Source organism: Schistocerca gregaria, chromosome 9 (genome assembly GCF_023897955.1).
Source record: "Schistocerca gregaria isolate iqSchGreg1 chromosome 9, iqSchGreg1.2, whole genome shotgun sequence".
Lineage (NCBI taxonomy): Eukaryota > Metazoa > Arthropoda > Insecta > Orthoptera > Acrididae > Schistocerca > Schistocerca gregaria.
In genome coordinates, this window is record NC_064928.1 from 245,179,652 (window position 1) to 245,197,389 (window position 17,738).

General features: G+C 42.7%; 1 protein-coding gene across 2 annotated transcripts in view; it reads left to right on the forward strand.

Moving 5' to 3' along the window:
* LOC126291661 (1,5-anhydro-D-fructose reductase-like) overlaps positions 1–17,738 on the forward strand; it is a 159,247-nt gene that overhangs the window by 85,985 nt on the left and 55,524 nt on the right. Inside the window, exon 1 of one of the 2 annotated variants that reach the window (XM_049985236.1) lies at positions 7,296–7,440. The exons of the other annotated variant lie outside the window; for it this stretch is intronic. Coding sequence (XP_049841193.1) covers positions 7,366–7,440 — 75 coding nt within the window. The 5' untranslated portion in view covers positions 7,296–7,365. Of the gene's footprint in view, positions 1–7,295; positions 7,441–17,738 lie in introns of those variants that run through there. 2 annotated transcript variants of the gene reach the window in all.

The following is a 17,738-nucleotide window of genomic DNA, read 5'->3' on the forward strand; positions in this document are numbered from 1 at the left end:
TTAACATCCATGAAAATATCATTAGGAGATCTTTCTAGAACTACATTTGACATACTATTTATTGCAATACTTGTGTCATCTGCAAACAAAACGAACTCTGCTTCTGGCAGTGGAACTGATGAGAGATCATTAATGTACACAAGAAAAAGCAATGGCCCTAAGATGGATCCTTGTGGGACACCACATGTAATTTCTTCCCATTCTGATGATGACTGATGACTTAATTCATTAGTCCCTTGCACTGACACCCTTTGTTTCCTGTTAGTGAGGCATGACTTGAACCATTTTGCAGCACTGCCCGTGACACCTTAGAATTCTAATTTATTTAAAAGGATGTTGTGGTTTACACAATCGAATGCCTTTGACAAATCACAGAAAATACCTGCTGCTTGTAACTTGTTATTTAATGAATTAAGTACCTTTTCACTGTAGGTGTAAATAGCCTTTTCGATATCAGAACTCTTCAGAAATCCAAACTGTGTTCTTGATAATATGTTATTTGTGGCCAGATGGTTGAGAAGCTGCCTGTACATTACTTTTTCTAAAATTTTTGAGAATGCTGGCAAAAGTGAAACCGGTCTGTAGTTTGATGGCACCTCTTTATCCCCTTTCTTGAATAGAGGCTTAACATCTGCATATTTCAGCCAGTCAGGAAATGTCTCAGTTATAATTGACTGGTTACACAAGTAACTTAGAATTGTACTAAACTCAGAAGAACATGCCTTAATTAACTTTGTTGATATTTCATTGTAACCACTAGTATGCTTTGTTTTTAAAGATTTTATTATGGAAGTTATTTCTTTTGGTGAAGTGAGTGACATATTCATGTACCTGAAGCTATTTGTAAAGGCTAGTTTCAGATATTCAAGGGCATTATTTACTGATCCTGACAATCCTATTCTATCAGTAACAGATATAAAGTACTTGTTAAATAGATTTGCCACACTATGCCCATTGGTTACTAATGTGTCATCTACCCTTAGTGCTATTTTCTCCTGTTCCTTTCTGGTTCTACCAGTCTCCTCTTTCACTATATCCCATATTGTTTTTATTTTGTTCCCTGACATTGCTATTTTCTTCTCATAGTGTATTTGTTTAGATGTCTGAATTACTGTTTTTAATATTTTACAGCTTTCTTTGTATTTAGCTAAATCATCAGCATGGGATCTATTCTTGGTCGACAGATACATTTTCCTTTGTGTCTTACAGGAAATCTTTATTCCTTGTGTGATCCATGGATTTATTATAGACTTCTGTTTAATTTGAGTAACTTTTAGACTGAATTAATGTGGCGGCTTGGATGAGCCACCTGAGTCCCAAAGATTAATGTTGTCTATGGTCAATATGACCCATTGATGCCACAGAGCGCCGCCCCCCTCCCCCCCCGTACTACAGAGTAGTGCATGTGAGTCTTGAGGGAAGACCATGTGTGAATCGACACTGTTGGTGGTCATACGAGCTGGTAGATGCACGACCTGGACCTTCAACCTGACCGGGGCGGGATGCGGAGGCGGAGCGATGGGAGGCATGTCCATCTCGAAGTCGTTGAGCCAGTGAGGATGGACAATACGCAGCCGGCTCGAGAGCAGGTGGGTTGAATGGCGGATGGCGGGGTGTAGGTGTGGCAAGCCTGGATGCTAATCGGTAATCTTGCTGGACGCACTCACGAGGGAGAATAAGACTATGCACAACACTGGCATTTAACTGGTCATTGGGTGGCGGGGCTGTGGTGTCTGTGAACAGAATGAGAACTCGGTCATTGAGAGTGACGATTGAAATGTCATCCACACGGTGTGGGGGCACATTGCAGAGCAGGCTGACTATGGGAGAGGGTGAAACCAGCTCACAGGGTGGAGGGTGACGTGTTTGAGAAACTAGTGAAAGGTGACAGGGAAGTGTTGGGTGAACAAAACAGTGTGGTGGCCTGAGGAGAAACAGTGTTGGTCTCCACGGCGGCAGAGAGACTGGTGGGAGAGTCATTAGGAGAATCAGACTGAGCCAGCAGAGGTACGTCGGGGCCATGAATGCTGGTTTGAGTGGGTGTAACGAAACAGTTTGCAGACTGTCTTTGGTTATGATGTTGAAAGTTGTATCGCCCCACCAGAGGACTTTAAAGGGGCCGAGATAAGTTGGTTGCAGAGGTTGTTGGACCGAATCATCTCTCAACATTACATGGGAGCAAATGTTGAGAGTGCCAGCACAGGGGGTGCAGGAGCAACTCGCGTAATGTACCAGGAAGAGTCACACCACACCTCATCCACAACGCTGGGGTATTTAGCTTTAGTAAACACAAGGGATGTTTGAGAGTCCATGAGGACAGCTTGAGATTCCTTGTTGGAAGCTTGTAGGCTAGCCAGGTTGGATCAGTCAGTGATTTGTGAAATAGCATTGATCTGTGAAAAAAAATCTATGGTGGTGTTGTCCGTGCCTTTGATTTAGTGAATGTCACTTGTAAATTGGGAGACCAGATCAAAACGATGTGAACACTGAGGGGGTGGGTCTTCGGGGAGGTTGCAGAAAGCGTCTGCGAGTAGATTGTGATTCGTAAGGATGAAGTACGAGCAACACTCCACATCGGGGCAGAAGTGTTTAACGGCCTCATAGACCACAAGGAGTTCTCTATCGAAAGCAGAGCATTTTTTCTGCAATGTTGAGAGTTTTTTTAGAGAAGAAATGAAGAGAAGAAACTCTGTCTGCCTTGCGTTGCTGTAGTACTGCTCCCACTTCGATGTCACTGGCGTCCGTAGTGATGAACAACTCGGCCAAGGGTTCAGGGTGGGCGAGTGTCATGGCCAGAGCTAAAGAATTCTTTAATGCATTGAAAGCCTCCAGCATAGGTGCATCCAGCTAACTGGTTTGAGCCCTGAAGTCTGTTTACCCGACAGTGAGTCTGTCAGTGGGACCTGGACCAGCGGCTGTAGAAGGCAGGTGACGACAGTAGCAATTTACTGTGTCCAGGAAATGTTGAAGTTCTATGCAAGTAGCTGGGGAGTGGCAGTGAAGTGATGGCGTGCACGCGAGATTTGGGAGGCTGTATTCCATCGGTGGAGATGGTGTAACCCAATAAAGTGACGGAAGGCTGATGCAACTGGAATTTTTCTTTGTTGGCATCGACACTGTTGGAGTTCAAGGTCTGGAGGACCATGGATGATGAATGATTTTCATGTTCCTCAGCTGACTTGCTGAAATGAGTGTGTCATCCAGATATGCGAAGTAAAACTCGAACTGTCGTAAAACGGAGTCAATGAAATGCTGCCATGTTTGCACCACGTTTTTTAGAATCAATGGCACGAAGTTGTATTTGAACAAACCAAGCAGTGAGATAATAGGTGTTTTAGGGATGTCATCCAGCACTATGTGAATCTGGTGGTAGGCACGTTTCCAGTCAATAACACTGAAGATTGTAGCGCCCTATAACACGAGTGAAATCATTTATGTTAGGCACGGGGTAATTGTCCATGACAGTATGAGCGTTTAAACGTCTGTAGTCACCACACATTCGGAAAGAACCGTCATGTTTGAGGACCAGGTTGATCAGTGAAGACCAGTTGCTGTCTGACAGTTGCAGGATACCTACCTACAAAAGTTCGTTAATTTGGTGCCTGGCTGCACACAACTTAATAGGGTTGAGGCGTCCAACCCTGTACCTAACAGGATGGCCGGCAGAGGTAACTATCTTGTGTGTTGTTCTGTCAGTGAAGGAAGAAACTGAGAACTGCACACAACACTGATCAATGTCCTGACATGTTGTTTTTGGATGGGTAGGGCGCAATGAGGCGTAGCCGTTAGCGCAAGTGAGAAAAGACAGTACGAAAGTCACATGCCTAGTACGTGAGCGCGGCTTGTGCTTGTTTGGAGAGGGCAGCTGTGTGCTCAGTGTGGGGCAGGTCGGAATGTGGGGTGACTGTCCGCTGTCAATCTTGCACTCGGTACCCGACGCGTGCAAGAGCAGTTTTGGCATCGCACGTGGAACAGCGATGGCCACAGAGTCATGTGGCTCGTGCATGAGAGAGGGGGGATGTTTATCAAGATGCAGGGCAGCTGCCCGTGGAGTGAGCGTGGTCAAATCGCACACACCAGTGTTATTAGAAGCACTGTCTGACACGTATGGCAGTGAACGTGGCAAGCGCGTTGGGAATGCGGAGTCTACCAGAGGCAAATCATCACACACAATTAATGTTTTTGGACTAAGCTGATGAGTGTCTGAGCTGGTGTCTGCTGGAGAGACACGATTAGGTGACGGAACTGTGGACTGCAGTTTCAGGAGTGAGGTACGAGCTGCAACGAGCTCGTTGGAAGTGTGTGCTATTCGTTGTTTCAGCTCATCGTTTTCCCGGTGGAGTTATGCCCCCGAGTCGTATTCTGACAGTAGGTTAGTGATGCAGGTCACAATGTCACCTGCGAGGGTGGAGCACTCATGTACCAACTCATACGTCGTGAGAGAAACAGAACGTGAAACATAAGTGTGGGAGCACAGTATCTGAGTGTTAGTGGGATGGTGTAGCACTGAGACCTGAACTACATTCAGAGAGAGTTTGTAATGGGACAAAAAATCCATACCAAGAATTGGTTCATCTATGTCGGCAATGTGGAAAGCCCACAGAAAACACAGAGAAGGAGACAGGTGCACAGTAACTTTGACAGAGCTTGAGGTTTGTGTTGTGGCTGGCAGGAGAGCCAACCACTTGGTACTAAAGGAGGCCGAAATGCACGCGTCTCAGCTCACGCAGGCTGGCGTGAGGTCTGGAACACGACAAGGGAATTAGAATTGAGAAAAATGGATGTAGCTGGTAGAATACTTAACTTTAATCCATTAATGGAGAACGTCGCTCTTTATGGTACATGATACACAAAATCAATAGTACGAATACTGGCGCCTTGCTAGGTCGTAGCAAATAACGTAGCTGAAGGCTATGCTTACTATCGTCTCGGCAAATGAGAGCATAGAAGTCAGTGAACCATCACTAGCAAAGTCAGTTGTACAACTGGGGCGAGTGCTAGGAAGTCTCTCTAGACCTGCCGTGTGGCGGCACTCAGTCTGCAATCACTGATAGTGGCGAAAAGCGGGTCCGACGTATACTACCGGACCGCGGCCGATTTAAAGGCTACCACCTAGCAAGTGTGGTGTCTGGCGGTAACACCACAGTTTGTAACGTTGATGTGTTGACAGCTTGTAGAAGTGACTCTGTCAGTGAAAAGTCGGTGGGAGTCATTGATGTAGGTATGATAGACACGGCAGCAACAGTGTCGACTAGGAAAACGAGCCGTGATGAAATGTCAGCCACATGCAAACGACTGCTCGGGCACGCAGGTGAGTGGATGGAGTGCAATGTATGAGGACTCCTGTGAGGTTTGCCGCAGGACTTGGTGTCTTTGACGTCCTGCTGTCAGTGCTTGGGTGCCAGCAAGGTAATCGGCGCTTCTTGGCATTGTCGTCGAAAATCTTGTGGTACCAGCAATATGGATGAGCCAGATGCCGTGATGGTGGTGACTGCGGCAGTGGAGGAGGCTCATCTTTGTTGATTTGTTCTGGTGTATATACTGGCACATATGGTGCGTGGGCGATCCTGGAGTGCTCAGACAGTGGAGAGAGTGAGCGGATACTGCCAGGCGATGTAGAAGGTGGAGTGAGCCCTGCCTCTGCCAGCAGACGGCCAGTAAGCAGGAGCAGTTATGCCAACTAGCAACGAATACAGTTGGTCTGTGATGCGGAGACGAGAGCTGATTGACTCGTAGGAGTCGCAAACCGTGATACAGGGTTGTCTTCGTATAAAGGCGGCAGCTTCGGCAGATGACCTGGGGAGGGGATGAAAGCGGCTTCGGTGTCCCATGGAAAACCAGCTGGTCTGTGGCAGGAGAGGCTGTACAGCAGGCTGGGGCACAGTAGGTGTGGGTATGTTGCTGGCAAGAACGTCCATGGCAGCAGCGGGTTGCATTGTCCTTAACATGTCACGAAAACACAACAGCTGGCACGGTCAGTACCGTGGGAATGAGCAGTTGCGCAGTATGTGTGGGGGTCCCGTAAACTGGACTGTGGGTTAAAAGTACTGATTTGAATTGGCCCACCTCGGAAATAACATGGAAGGCCGGCACAGCAGACACAGGCGAAGCTGTGCGAGAGGTGAGTGGCTCAGCAGTCAGAACTGGAGCCCCCTGCGAATGTCTGTGTGTGTGTGTGGGGGGGGGGGGGGGGGGGGGGGCGGGAGTGTTGGTAACTCGTGTGGCAAAAATGAAAAATGTGAGTTCTCCATGCATGTTGAAAACACGCCTTGTGGGGTCATTGGAACTTGCAGAAGATCACTGCGATGTGGTAAGATGACCCTGGAAGGCGAAACGCCAAAAGATGTACTCAAACTTACGTGGTCGAAAAGTTGAGCAACTGGTCTGGGGGATGAGCAAGGAGAATTTTGTGCACAAAAATGTCCATCGTTAGTTTGCAAATGTTGAAAAGTGGAACAGGTCATGATTGATAGTGGTGGGGAGGGCGGAGGGGGGGGGGGGGGGGAGGTTGCACAAATGGTGGCATCGCACACTGCATGACAGTAACTGTTGCTGCAGCCTGCTGGGAGTCAGTGTATGTGTGGGAATGTAGATTGCTTTGAACATTATACAGTCGATTGTTAGGTACCCAGTTCTGAATATTATCCACTTTACACTTCACATATTGGCGAGCACAGTCTGCCGACACAAAACCAGAGTCCATTGTTTGGGTTAACAGTGTAGCACTCGACTGTTGTAGAACAACAAATTTTAAGCTTAATGTGGTTGGAGATCGTGACTCACTATGGAGTAACGCAGAGCTGGCCATTGGTGAAGGATTGAAGGGTCCTGGCAGTCAAAGTGTTGGGTGAGGTGGCCATGGTGGCGTGCCCATAACCTTTGGGGGCACCAGTATGGGAAACAGGATACGAGTAAGAGTATGCGGAATAAACCGTTCCTACTAATACCTGCACATACATATTTTTCAACAATTATCATACATGTGCACACAGTACAAGATATAAGAACAGACTGAATTAACATGGCGGCTCGGATGAGCGACCTGAGTCCCAAAGATTAATGTTGTCTATGGTTGATATGACCAATTGATGCCACAGACCACAGATGTTACTTAAGTAGCAGAGTTGTGATAAGTTATCAACCTAGATTCATATTCTGGTAAGATATGGGTGAATGGCCACTTCATTTTAATGGCACATGCTATCTGATAGGAGTTATCTCACTGTTTTTGTAGTGTCATAAAAGACAAGCCACAGATAAGGTAATTATATAACTGCTGTAAGTACTGAGGAATTGAGTTCCGCAGCACAGTCTGCAGACAGTACACAAGTATTACTCACTTCTTGCTAAACCTGGAACAGCAAGATGACTGGCAAGATGGAATACTTAACTTTCTTCAATGGACACAAAATGCCCATTCTAGGGCTTGGAACAGCACATGTATGTTAGATTTTGTTATGTGTCTACAGCTGGATCCCCATATTCTCATGCCCTTTTCATTATTTACTGTAAAGTATCTCAAACTTGTCATTAGTGGGAATACAGACAAGATTTGTATTAATTTATTAACCAGTCTTATGTTGTATTACATATTAACCAGTCTTATGTTGTATTACAATTGATTTATGTTGTATTAGTGACATTTATTGCATGATTTTATACATGCCTTGTTGTTGTGATTGTACATATCCATATACTTTTATCTGTTTCCAGTAGTGTCTCATGTAACTCTTCAATTTTTTTCTATGACTGAGTAATACTTTTCAAACAACAGAAAATTAGGGATGGAATGAGAACAATATGAGAAGGGTCGACTGCTATCCCCTTTTCTATATAATGAGTATTTGCTACTTCATATTTACTGAAATTCCATGCAGTTCTTCTCCATACCACTTACTGGAGAGGAAATGTGCAGGGTAAAACATTTTGGGGATTTAAATACTAGCTACTTTGTGTGACATTCATAAGGTACAGCAAGCCGAATTTAATTTACAACTTACGCTACTGTGTGATGTGCTCTGTTCATGTTAATGTATTGTCTGCACGGTGAATTCAAAACTTTATATGCCCAACTTGCTTGTGTTTGTTGTTATTGTTAACATTCACTGCTAACAAACTGTTTGCTTCTGTTGTTGTTTAAGTTCTTGAGTATACATTTATCTATATTAAGTAATACACTTTCAGACCCTGGAACAGCTTCTTCCAGACTTGTTCCTTTAATTAAATATTGGCACCATCAACAGATAGGATGGCTTTGTTGTAGATGTAATCAAGAAGGTTATTAATGTAGACTGAGAAAAGCAGTGGTCCTATCACACATGCCTGTGGCATACCACGTATGATCTTCCTCATGTATGTTTGTTGCTACTCTCATCTAATATTCCTACTTTCTGATAGCTGTCTTTGATATATGATTTTGTCATTTTGAGTACATGTTACAGAATATGACAGTCATTGATTCTTCCCTATCCAGTGCTTTCGAAGTCCACAAATTTGTGAGTTGCTAAAGCGGTGGATTTATTCTTCTCAGATTCACACTGAATTCTGGACAGTATATTGTGCAATGTAAGGAATTTTCTTAACATTTTATATAGTGTACAAAGATTTATGACATGAGTGGTAAAATTCTCACATGCTGCAGTTTTCACCTTCCTTGTAATCAATCTTTAAGCATAGTGATAAAAGCCAAGCATTTCTTAAAGTGCCATGAAACAGCTCTCTGCCATGGACTTATTAATCATATTAGCAAGTAGCTCAGCAATAAATTCGATGACAGTTTGACTGAAATATCTGATGTGCTGTAATACTGATGGCTCATAGTTTTGTATTTTAGTTGCATACTACTCTCTGTCCATGCACAACATCATTCTCCTATTTCTTTCACAGAGTTACTTTATTTCTTATACTAACATTGATTATGTTTTTGTTCCTTTTTCATTATTTTTCTAACTGCCATGAGTAACGTAATGTCAACTAAAATTGGGTATATTTTCTATTACCATAGTAGCACAGGTTTGCAGCATTAGTGGACTCTTAACATTGTAAGTTCTGCTGATCTCTTCACACCAAATGTGACTCTTCCTTTTTTTTTAAAAAAAAAAAAAAAAAAAAAGAGAGAGAGAGAGAGAAAGGGAAATCAGCCTTGATTGCAATAAAGATGGATTTTTTAATTCTTATTTAGTTGCCATTGATCATTTTGTGTGAAATACTGTACACTTTGTTATTTTTAGATAGATGACAGCAGTGCAGTCAAATCAAACGGTGCAGCGACAACCATAAATATGAAAATGAACATTATTTATTTATTCAACCGAGAAACAAATACAATACATGGTAATTGCCATTAAAAGCTAACAAAAGAAAGAATTATCAAGTTACACTTTTGTTTACCAAAATCTTGCAACTCCAATTGTGCTTGGAGTTACAGGCAGGTCTTCTTCAGTGCAGGACGCAGAGCATATTTGAGAATGCAGTAGGTGTTTCATGGTATGTGCTTCTCTGCAATCATAGTTGATGTTATACACAGGGAAGTGCCTTTTCCAGAGGTTACTCCAGATCTTCCAACTCCAGAATGGGAATGAATGAGTGACCTCCACATGATTCAGTTCTGTTCATGCCTAGATGAGAGGCCAGATAGAGTTAGTCTTATGTTGGGAAATCAACCACTGTTTTTTTGCTGTAGCTGCTGCTGTTTGCCAGACTGAAGTGGTTGCAAGGAAACTTCTCCTGAACCTCAACCTTGGGGCTACTGGAATGTGCCCATGTAATGGATGGTTTGTCTGATGATACCAATTTGTTCTTTACACACTGTGAGCTACTACACAACGAATATCTGGGGGTGTTATGCTTGTGAGCTGGTAGAGTTTTACAAGTGGCATAGGTTTCAAACAACAACCTGTAATTGGCCTACATATTTCATTTAATTGCTTATAAACTAAGTTTGCATGGGTAGATTTTTACTAGGCTAGACATGCATACTCTGCTGCACTGTAACCAGTTGTTAGTGCTTTCATTCTCAGGGTTCATGATCAAGATCTCCCCTTGCTACCAACGATTGTGTGAAGGATATTATTTCTGGCTTCCATCTTCATTCTCATACTCTCACAATACTTCTTGTTCATCAGAGTATGATCAGAGTGACTCCCAGACAGTTTGGTTGAAGTGTATATACTAACTGTATCTGTTGCCATGTGGTTATAAGTTTACAATGTGCATGATTGTGCTGAAGATGAAACACACACTGTTGGATTTTATGTGAGTTTGGGCAAAGTTGGTTTTTAGAATAATAGAAACTCAAATTTTTTAGTGCATCTGTCAGTTGGGATTCATCATCTTCAAATGATTTCCCTTAACTCACTAATTCAAGAGCGTCAGCATAAAAGAAACTCATGTTCACTGAAAGTGGTTTGTCATTGGTACTGATATTAAATGACATTGGTGGAAGAACTCTTTCTCATGGTAAACTGTTTACTTGACCTCTCCGTCAACTATGTAGACCTTTGAAGTCTGCATAAAATTCCCTGTTTTGGAGTAAACTTAGAATAGGTCTGGTGAAATCACAATCTTTCATTTGGTAGTTGGTTTAAAATTTCAGGTACTGAACTGAACAAAAGCAATTCAGTAATCTACATGGTTAATGAAATCAACATTGTCCATGTCATAGAATTCTTTTATAAGCATAATTTGTTTTCTGCAAGCTTGTTACGTTATTTTGTTTTGAAATTACTAAATGGCATGTATCAGACAGAGAGAGTAGGTAATTTTATTAGAAATTTTAAGGGCATTCACGTTTGGGAAGCTTGCTATTCTTGCAGCCTGTGCGTTGGAGTGTCAGTGCTTGTCTCATTTTTGTTGTTGTGTTTGAGAATTGCTTCCCTGGCAACAAATTCTTTAACATGGAGTGTTTTCATGGTGAATTTGTAACATCATGTATGATCTCTACCCTGATGTCTGTACGTCAACTTACCTCATAGTTAATTCCCAGTCACCATTCTCAGAGTTAACTACTTTCCTGCTATGCAGTGCCACGGAAGTATGCCCCTGGAATCTGTCACCTTGTTGTGATGTGCAGGTGCTGAAAGAGAGCTCTAGTCTCTCCAAGCTTCTGAATAAAGTGAACAGCTTTGCAGTAAGATGTTTTTCATATATGCTTCAATTACAGTAATAGCTGAATGATCTCTTTTACTTTGTAGCTCGTGACATTTTATAACATACCTATGAAATGATTTGATGTTAGCAGTCGAATGAATGACACTTCTTAATGATCATTTACATACTTGTGTATGCTCCTTCACTCCTTGGCCTCCAAGGCACCATCAAGCTAAGCTGTGACACCTAAAGCATGTGATGGTATAGTCTCTGACCTAGTGTGCTGTCCGTTGTCCTGTATACTTCCACATTCAGAAATGGAAGTGCACTGTTCTTCTCTACCTCGAGCGTGAACCGTATTTTCCTGTACATTTTATTCAAAAATATGAGACCGTATGGCTAATGTATCATCCATTTATCTGAACCAGCATTGTGGATGTAAGGGACATAAACAAAGTGTCATTACTTCAAAGACCTCCACGAATATACCTGCTGCTAATAGAGATCAGGTAAACCCCATTGCTATACCATCTGTCTGCTCATAGTATTTTCCTTGTCATTTGAAGTGTGTTGAAGACAAACATAGCTCATTGTGATCACATATATCTGGTGGTTCATGCTCTTGTATGATGCAGCAGTTTGGTCTAGTGGCAAGTTTGTGAATAATGACTTATGTTCAAACTGACCATGATGTCTGTGGGTAAAATTATTTCTCTCTTTATGCTTTGTTTGAAGTGCATTGAGATCTTCACATGAGAGTCTATTTTGCCAGCTAGAGGTCTTAGTTTACAGGCTAGACATTTTGCCATATTAGATGTAGGTGAATTGATCCTGTTCACTACTGGCCTTAAATTTTCCTAATGTATCTTTGGCTCTCAGTAGATTCTAGGAGTGACTGGTACTCTGGGAATGACTCCCTTGGCTGTGTAAGTGTCAGTTCTGAAGTCCCAGATTGTTAGTTGTGTTACGTTATCTGCCTTTTAATTTGGAGAAATGCGAATAGTATTTTGCACCCGCGGTGACTACCTCCCTGCTGTTTGCAGTATTTCCTTTTGGTTTAGGACAAACATTTCTGATGCTTGCTACTGCAATGCCAATTGTAAACTGTTCGATTATCCTGACTCAATAATAAAGATGTCTGTTAACTGCATGGTAGGTAGCAGTGTTTATTGTAAAGAGTCCTCTTTTCTTATTGGCAAAGATCATTGTCATTATTTGATAAGTGTGAGTGTGGTCTTATACATATTAAGATAAAGATAGGAAATGAAGAGGACAGTCTGGTATAAATGAGGAAGCAGCAGCTTTCCTGTTAATTTTGCTGTATTAAACACAATACATGTAAGCACAAATACTACCTAGCCATGCAGTGCTAGTTTTTTTATTGGTACTGTGTACCAACATGGAAAATTTATTGGGATCCAGTTGAATAACAAATTAAAATGGAGTGTATATGTGATTGAATTAAATCACAAAGCTCAGTTCAGCCTGTTCTGCCATGAGAGACATTTCTCAGTGTGCTGACCAAAAGACAATAGTGTTGAAGACTTACCAAGCGGGAAAGTGCCGGCAGACAGGCACATGAACAAAACACACAAACACACACACAGAATTACGAGCTTTCGCAACTGGCAGTTGCTTCGTCAGGAAGGAAGGAAGGAGAGGGAAAAATGAAAGGATGTGGGTTTTAAGGGAGAGGGTAAGGAGTCATTCCAATCCCGGGAGCGGAAAGACTTCCCTTAGGGGAAAAAAAGGACAGGTCTACACTCGCACACACACACACACACATATCCATCCGCACATACACAGACACAAGCAGACATATTTAAAGGCAAAGAGTAAGGGCAGAGATGTCAGTCGAGGCGGAAGTACAGAGGCAAAGAAGTTGTTGAAAGACAGGTGAGGTATGAGTGGCGGCAACTTGAAATTAGCGGAGGTTGAGGCCTGGCGGATATCGAGAAGAGAGGATATACTGAAGGGCGAGTTCCCATCTCCGGAGTTCGGATAGGTTGGTGTTGGTGGGAAGTATCCAGATAACTCGGACGGTGTAACACTGTGCCAAGATGTGCTGGCCGTGCATCAAGGCATGTTTAGCCACAGGGTGATCCTCATTACCAACAAACACTGTCTGCCTGTGTCCATTCATGCGAATGGACAGTTTGTTGCTGGTCATTCCCACATAGAAAGCATCACAGTGCAGGCAGGTCAGTTGGTAAATCACGTGGGTGCTTTCACATGTGGCTCTCCCTTTGATCGTGTACACCTTCCGGGTGGCCCTGGACATGCGGGATATTTGTGTATAGGGAAGTGGCATCAGTGACAGCTGCCACCCATTCCATATCGAACGGTCCCTTCCCTACAGCCTAGGCCTTCGTGGCAAACGAATCTGCTCCAGTCCTGAATCCCTGGACCATTACACCAAAAACCTGAAAACAGCTTTCGCATCCCGAAACTACCCTCCCGACCTGGTACAGAAGCAGATAACCAGAGCCACTTCCTCATCCCCTCAAACCCAGAACCTCTCACAGAAGAACCCCAAAAGTGCCCCACTTGTGACAGGATACTTCCCGGTACTGGATCAGACTCTGAATGTGGCTCTCCAGCAGGGATACGACTTCCTAAAATCCTGCCCCGAAATGAGATCCATCCTTCATGAAATCCTCCCCACTCCACCAAGAGTGTCTTTCCGCCGTCCACCTAACCTTCGTAACCTCTTGGTTCATCCCTATGAAATCCCCAAACCACCTCCCCTACCCTCTGGCTCCTACCCTTGCAACCGCCCCAGGTGTAAAACCTGTCCTATGCACACTCCCACCACCACCTACTCCAGTCCTGTAACCCGGAAGGTGTACACGATCAAAGGGAGAGCCACATGTGAAAGCACCCACGTGATTTACCAACTGACCTGCCTGCACTGTGATGCTTTCTATGTGGGAATGACCAGCAACAAACTGTCCATTCGCATGAATGGACACAGGCAGACAGTGTTTGTTGGTAATGAGGATCACCCTGTGGCTAAACATGCCTTGATGCACGGCCAGCACATCTTGGCACAGTGTTACACCGTCCGAGTTATCTGGATACTTCCCACCAACACCAACCTATCCGAACTCCGGAGATGGGAACTCGCCCTTCAGTATATCCTCTCTTCTCGATATCCGCCAGGCCTCAACCTCCGCTAATTTCAAGTTGCTGCCACTCATACCTCACCTGTCTTTCAACAACTTCTTTGCCTCTGTACTTCCGCCTCGACTGACATCTCTGCCCTTACTCTTTGCCTTTAAATATGTCTGCTTGTGTCTGTGTATGTGCGGATGGATATGTGTGTGTGTGTGTGTGCGAGTGTACACCTGTCCTTTTTTTCCCCTAAGGGAAGTCTTTCCGCTCCCGGGATTGGAATGACTCCTTACCCTCTCCCTTAAAACCCACATCCTTTCATTTTTCCCTCTCCTTCCTTCCTTCCTGACGAAGCAACTGCCAGTTGCGAAAGCTCGTAATTCTGTGTGTGTGTTTGTGTGTTTTGTTCATGTGCCTGTCTGCCGGCGCTTTCCCGCTTGGTAAGTCTTGGAATCTTTGTTTTTAATATATTTTTCCCATGTGGAAGTTTCTTTCTGTTTTATTAGACAATAGTGTTGCATATTTTAACTCCCTGTTCATTTGTGGCATTATGTTCTGAGGCAGTGCACCTAAAGGAAACAAATTGTTTGTTTAGCAGAACTGATCAGTATGAATATTATGTAAAGTAGATAACTGCAGATTTTGTAGAACCCTTACTGAGGATCTGTAAACTGTTACACTCAATTTCCAATACATATACTCCTTAATGGTTTCAGTTCCTGATAATAAAAATCAATTCAGACTGATCCGTGATATATACAACCACAGTTAAGACATGAGAGTAATTTTCAAGTAGAGTTTGCCTCCTCATCCAGAGTTCAGAGTGAAGTTGTGTTCTCTGGTGGCAAGATATTCAGTAAGCTCCCATCTAACATAAATTACAAAACTGGGAATCCATATTAATTCAAAATGCAATTAATAACATGCCTCATTTGTCACTATTTCTACAAATTATTTGAATGTGTAGATTCATCTACATCCACATTGATACTTCACAAGTCACCTAACATTGTGTGACAGAGGGTACTTCTGGTAGCACTATCTGATCTCCCTCACTTGTTCCACTTGCAAATGGCGAGAGAGAAGAATGATTGTCGGTAAGCCTCTGTATTAGCTCTAATCCCTCACATGTTCTTGTCTTGGTCATTATTTGAAGGAGTAATGTGTTGTCTGACTCTTGATGGCAAGTACTTATTCGAAATTTCACTAGTAAACCTGTCCATCACACACCACGCCTGTCTCTTGATGACTGCTACTGGGGTTTATTGATCATTTCTGTAATGGTCTTACACCAACTAAATGATGAAATGTACTACCTACTTCTCTCTGTCATTTCCATTAATTCTACATGGTGCTGGTCCCAGACTGATAAGCAATATTTGAGAATGGGTCAAAAAAGTGTCTCGTAAGCCACGTGTTTAGTGGATGAATTACATTTCCGTAAGATTCTTCCAGTGAATCTTAGGCTCACACCTGTTTTTGCTACTACCTGTTTTATGTGGTCATTCAACATAAGGTTGCTGCAGATAGATACTCCTAGATATTTTACATTAGTAGCTGTTTCCAGTGATTTGTCATCATTAGTGTAATAATACAGAAATGGGACTGAAAGTAACATCGCAAGCTAAAAGCTTTGTGACAAGCAATAATGTACTATAAATAAGACTCAGTATTTATAGACATAAAAATACTTTCTGTCAAAAAGAAAAAAAAAAAAAGATAATGAAGTAAATATTAAGCTACTGATAGCAGATAAACAGCAACTTGTAATAAAACTGAGGTAGCAGCATTGTTCCTCCCACACAACAGCTTTCTTACTTATTTCCCCAATTAAATCTAGATACATAAACACAAACTGCATTAACAAGAAAAATTATAGTTTATTGTTAAAGAAGTGTAGAGTGAATTTGTACAATTTGCTTGCTCTTCGTTAATGTATAACTTAACTTGTTCAAGATCCCCGAAGGTCCTCCTGTTTATTGAATCTACAGAATGCGATGAATCAATGGAATGAAATGGTGGTATGATGTTACTGGTTGCAACATGTTGCTAGTCTTTCTATTTGAGAACAGATTGATGACTTGCATATTTATGAGGATGAATGAATGAGCCAATCAACTGATGGGTGTAATTTCTAACAGGTGTTCGTTAGTATATACACTGACTTGCCCACATACTTGAAATACGCTTTCCAGTTACATGTGAAAAGCTTGAATAATGACCTTTTGCAGTTCAGACTTTTCTGAAACATGCAGGAAGTGTGCCAGTAATGTTCTGGAAGGTACCAACTGGGATGTGGAGCTTTGCAACTCTAGTGCTATGCAATAGGTTTCTTGGATGAGGTAGTCCCACAGATTCTTGATTGATTTTAAGTCCAGGAAGTTTGGCATCCAGGGGAGTATGGTCAACTCATCCTGGTATTCTTCAAACCACACATGCGCACTGTGAGCTGTGTGACAGGTTGCATTGTGCTCCTGGTAGATGCCATCGTGCTGAGGAAAAAAACTGAATGTAGGGGTGGATGTGGTTCCCGAGGATATATGTATACTTGAGTTGACCTGTTGTGCCTTCCAGAGTGTTGAGACCACCCAGGAAATGCCATGAAAACTTCTTTAGATCATAATGCTCCCTCCTCCAACCTGGACACTTCTGATGATGTGGCAGCGTGTTTGCTTTCAGATGTTTTTATGCTGTATATGCCAATGCCTATGTGTCTGATGGATCATAAAACGTGATTCATCTGAAAAGGTCAATTGTTGGCACTCAGTGGATGTTCAACTGTGGTAAGGGCATTCAAATTCTAGCCTTTGTTGCCAATTAACAGTAGACAGCAAGGGTGCACAAATCAGATGCCTGCTGCAGTGTCCCATACACAACAACATTCGCCGAATGCTCGATGATGAGACTTGGTTGGTAACCCTTTAGTTCATCTGGACAGTCAGCTGCTTGACAGATGGATGTCTGTTCACCCGAAGGCATATCTCCAGCCATTGTTCACCTCCATCATCTATGGCCTGTGGTACAACACAGATGACCCAGTGCTGGGTTTGGATAATACCTTTTTGACATGTGTGGTATACTTTAACCATGGTGGCACATGATCAGTTTAAAAACTTAGCAGTTTAGGAAATGCTCCCACTCTCAGCCCAAAACCTATTGATCATGTCCTTTTGTGACATGAGATAAATTGTTCTATTTCTGCATTATGACAATGATTGCACTGTTTTCTCCAATTGCCAAACATGCTTTATATACTTTCCATTGATAGTGGTGTAGGAGGTTATTGCATGTTGACACCAAATATATCCCTAGAATCAGCTCTTGAAACTTATTAAATTTATGTTTATCCTCAAGAGTCTTTCAGTTCAGTTCCTCAGTGTCTCTGTAAAACTCTCCCACAGATTAAACAAACCTGTACCATTCATATTGCCCTTCCCCATATACTTTCAACGTTCCCTGTTAGTCCTATGTGGTAAGGGTCCCACACACTTAAGTACTGGAAATGTATCAAAGCTCTGAGAGAGAGAAAAATGAGA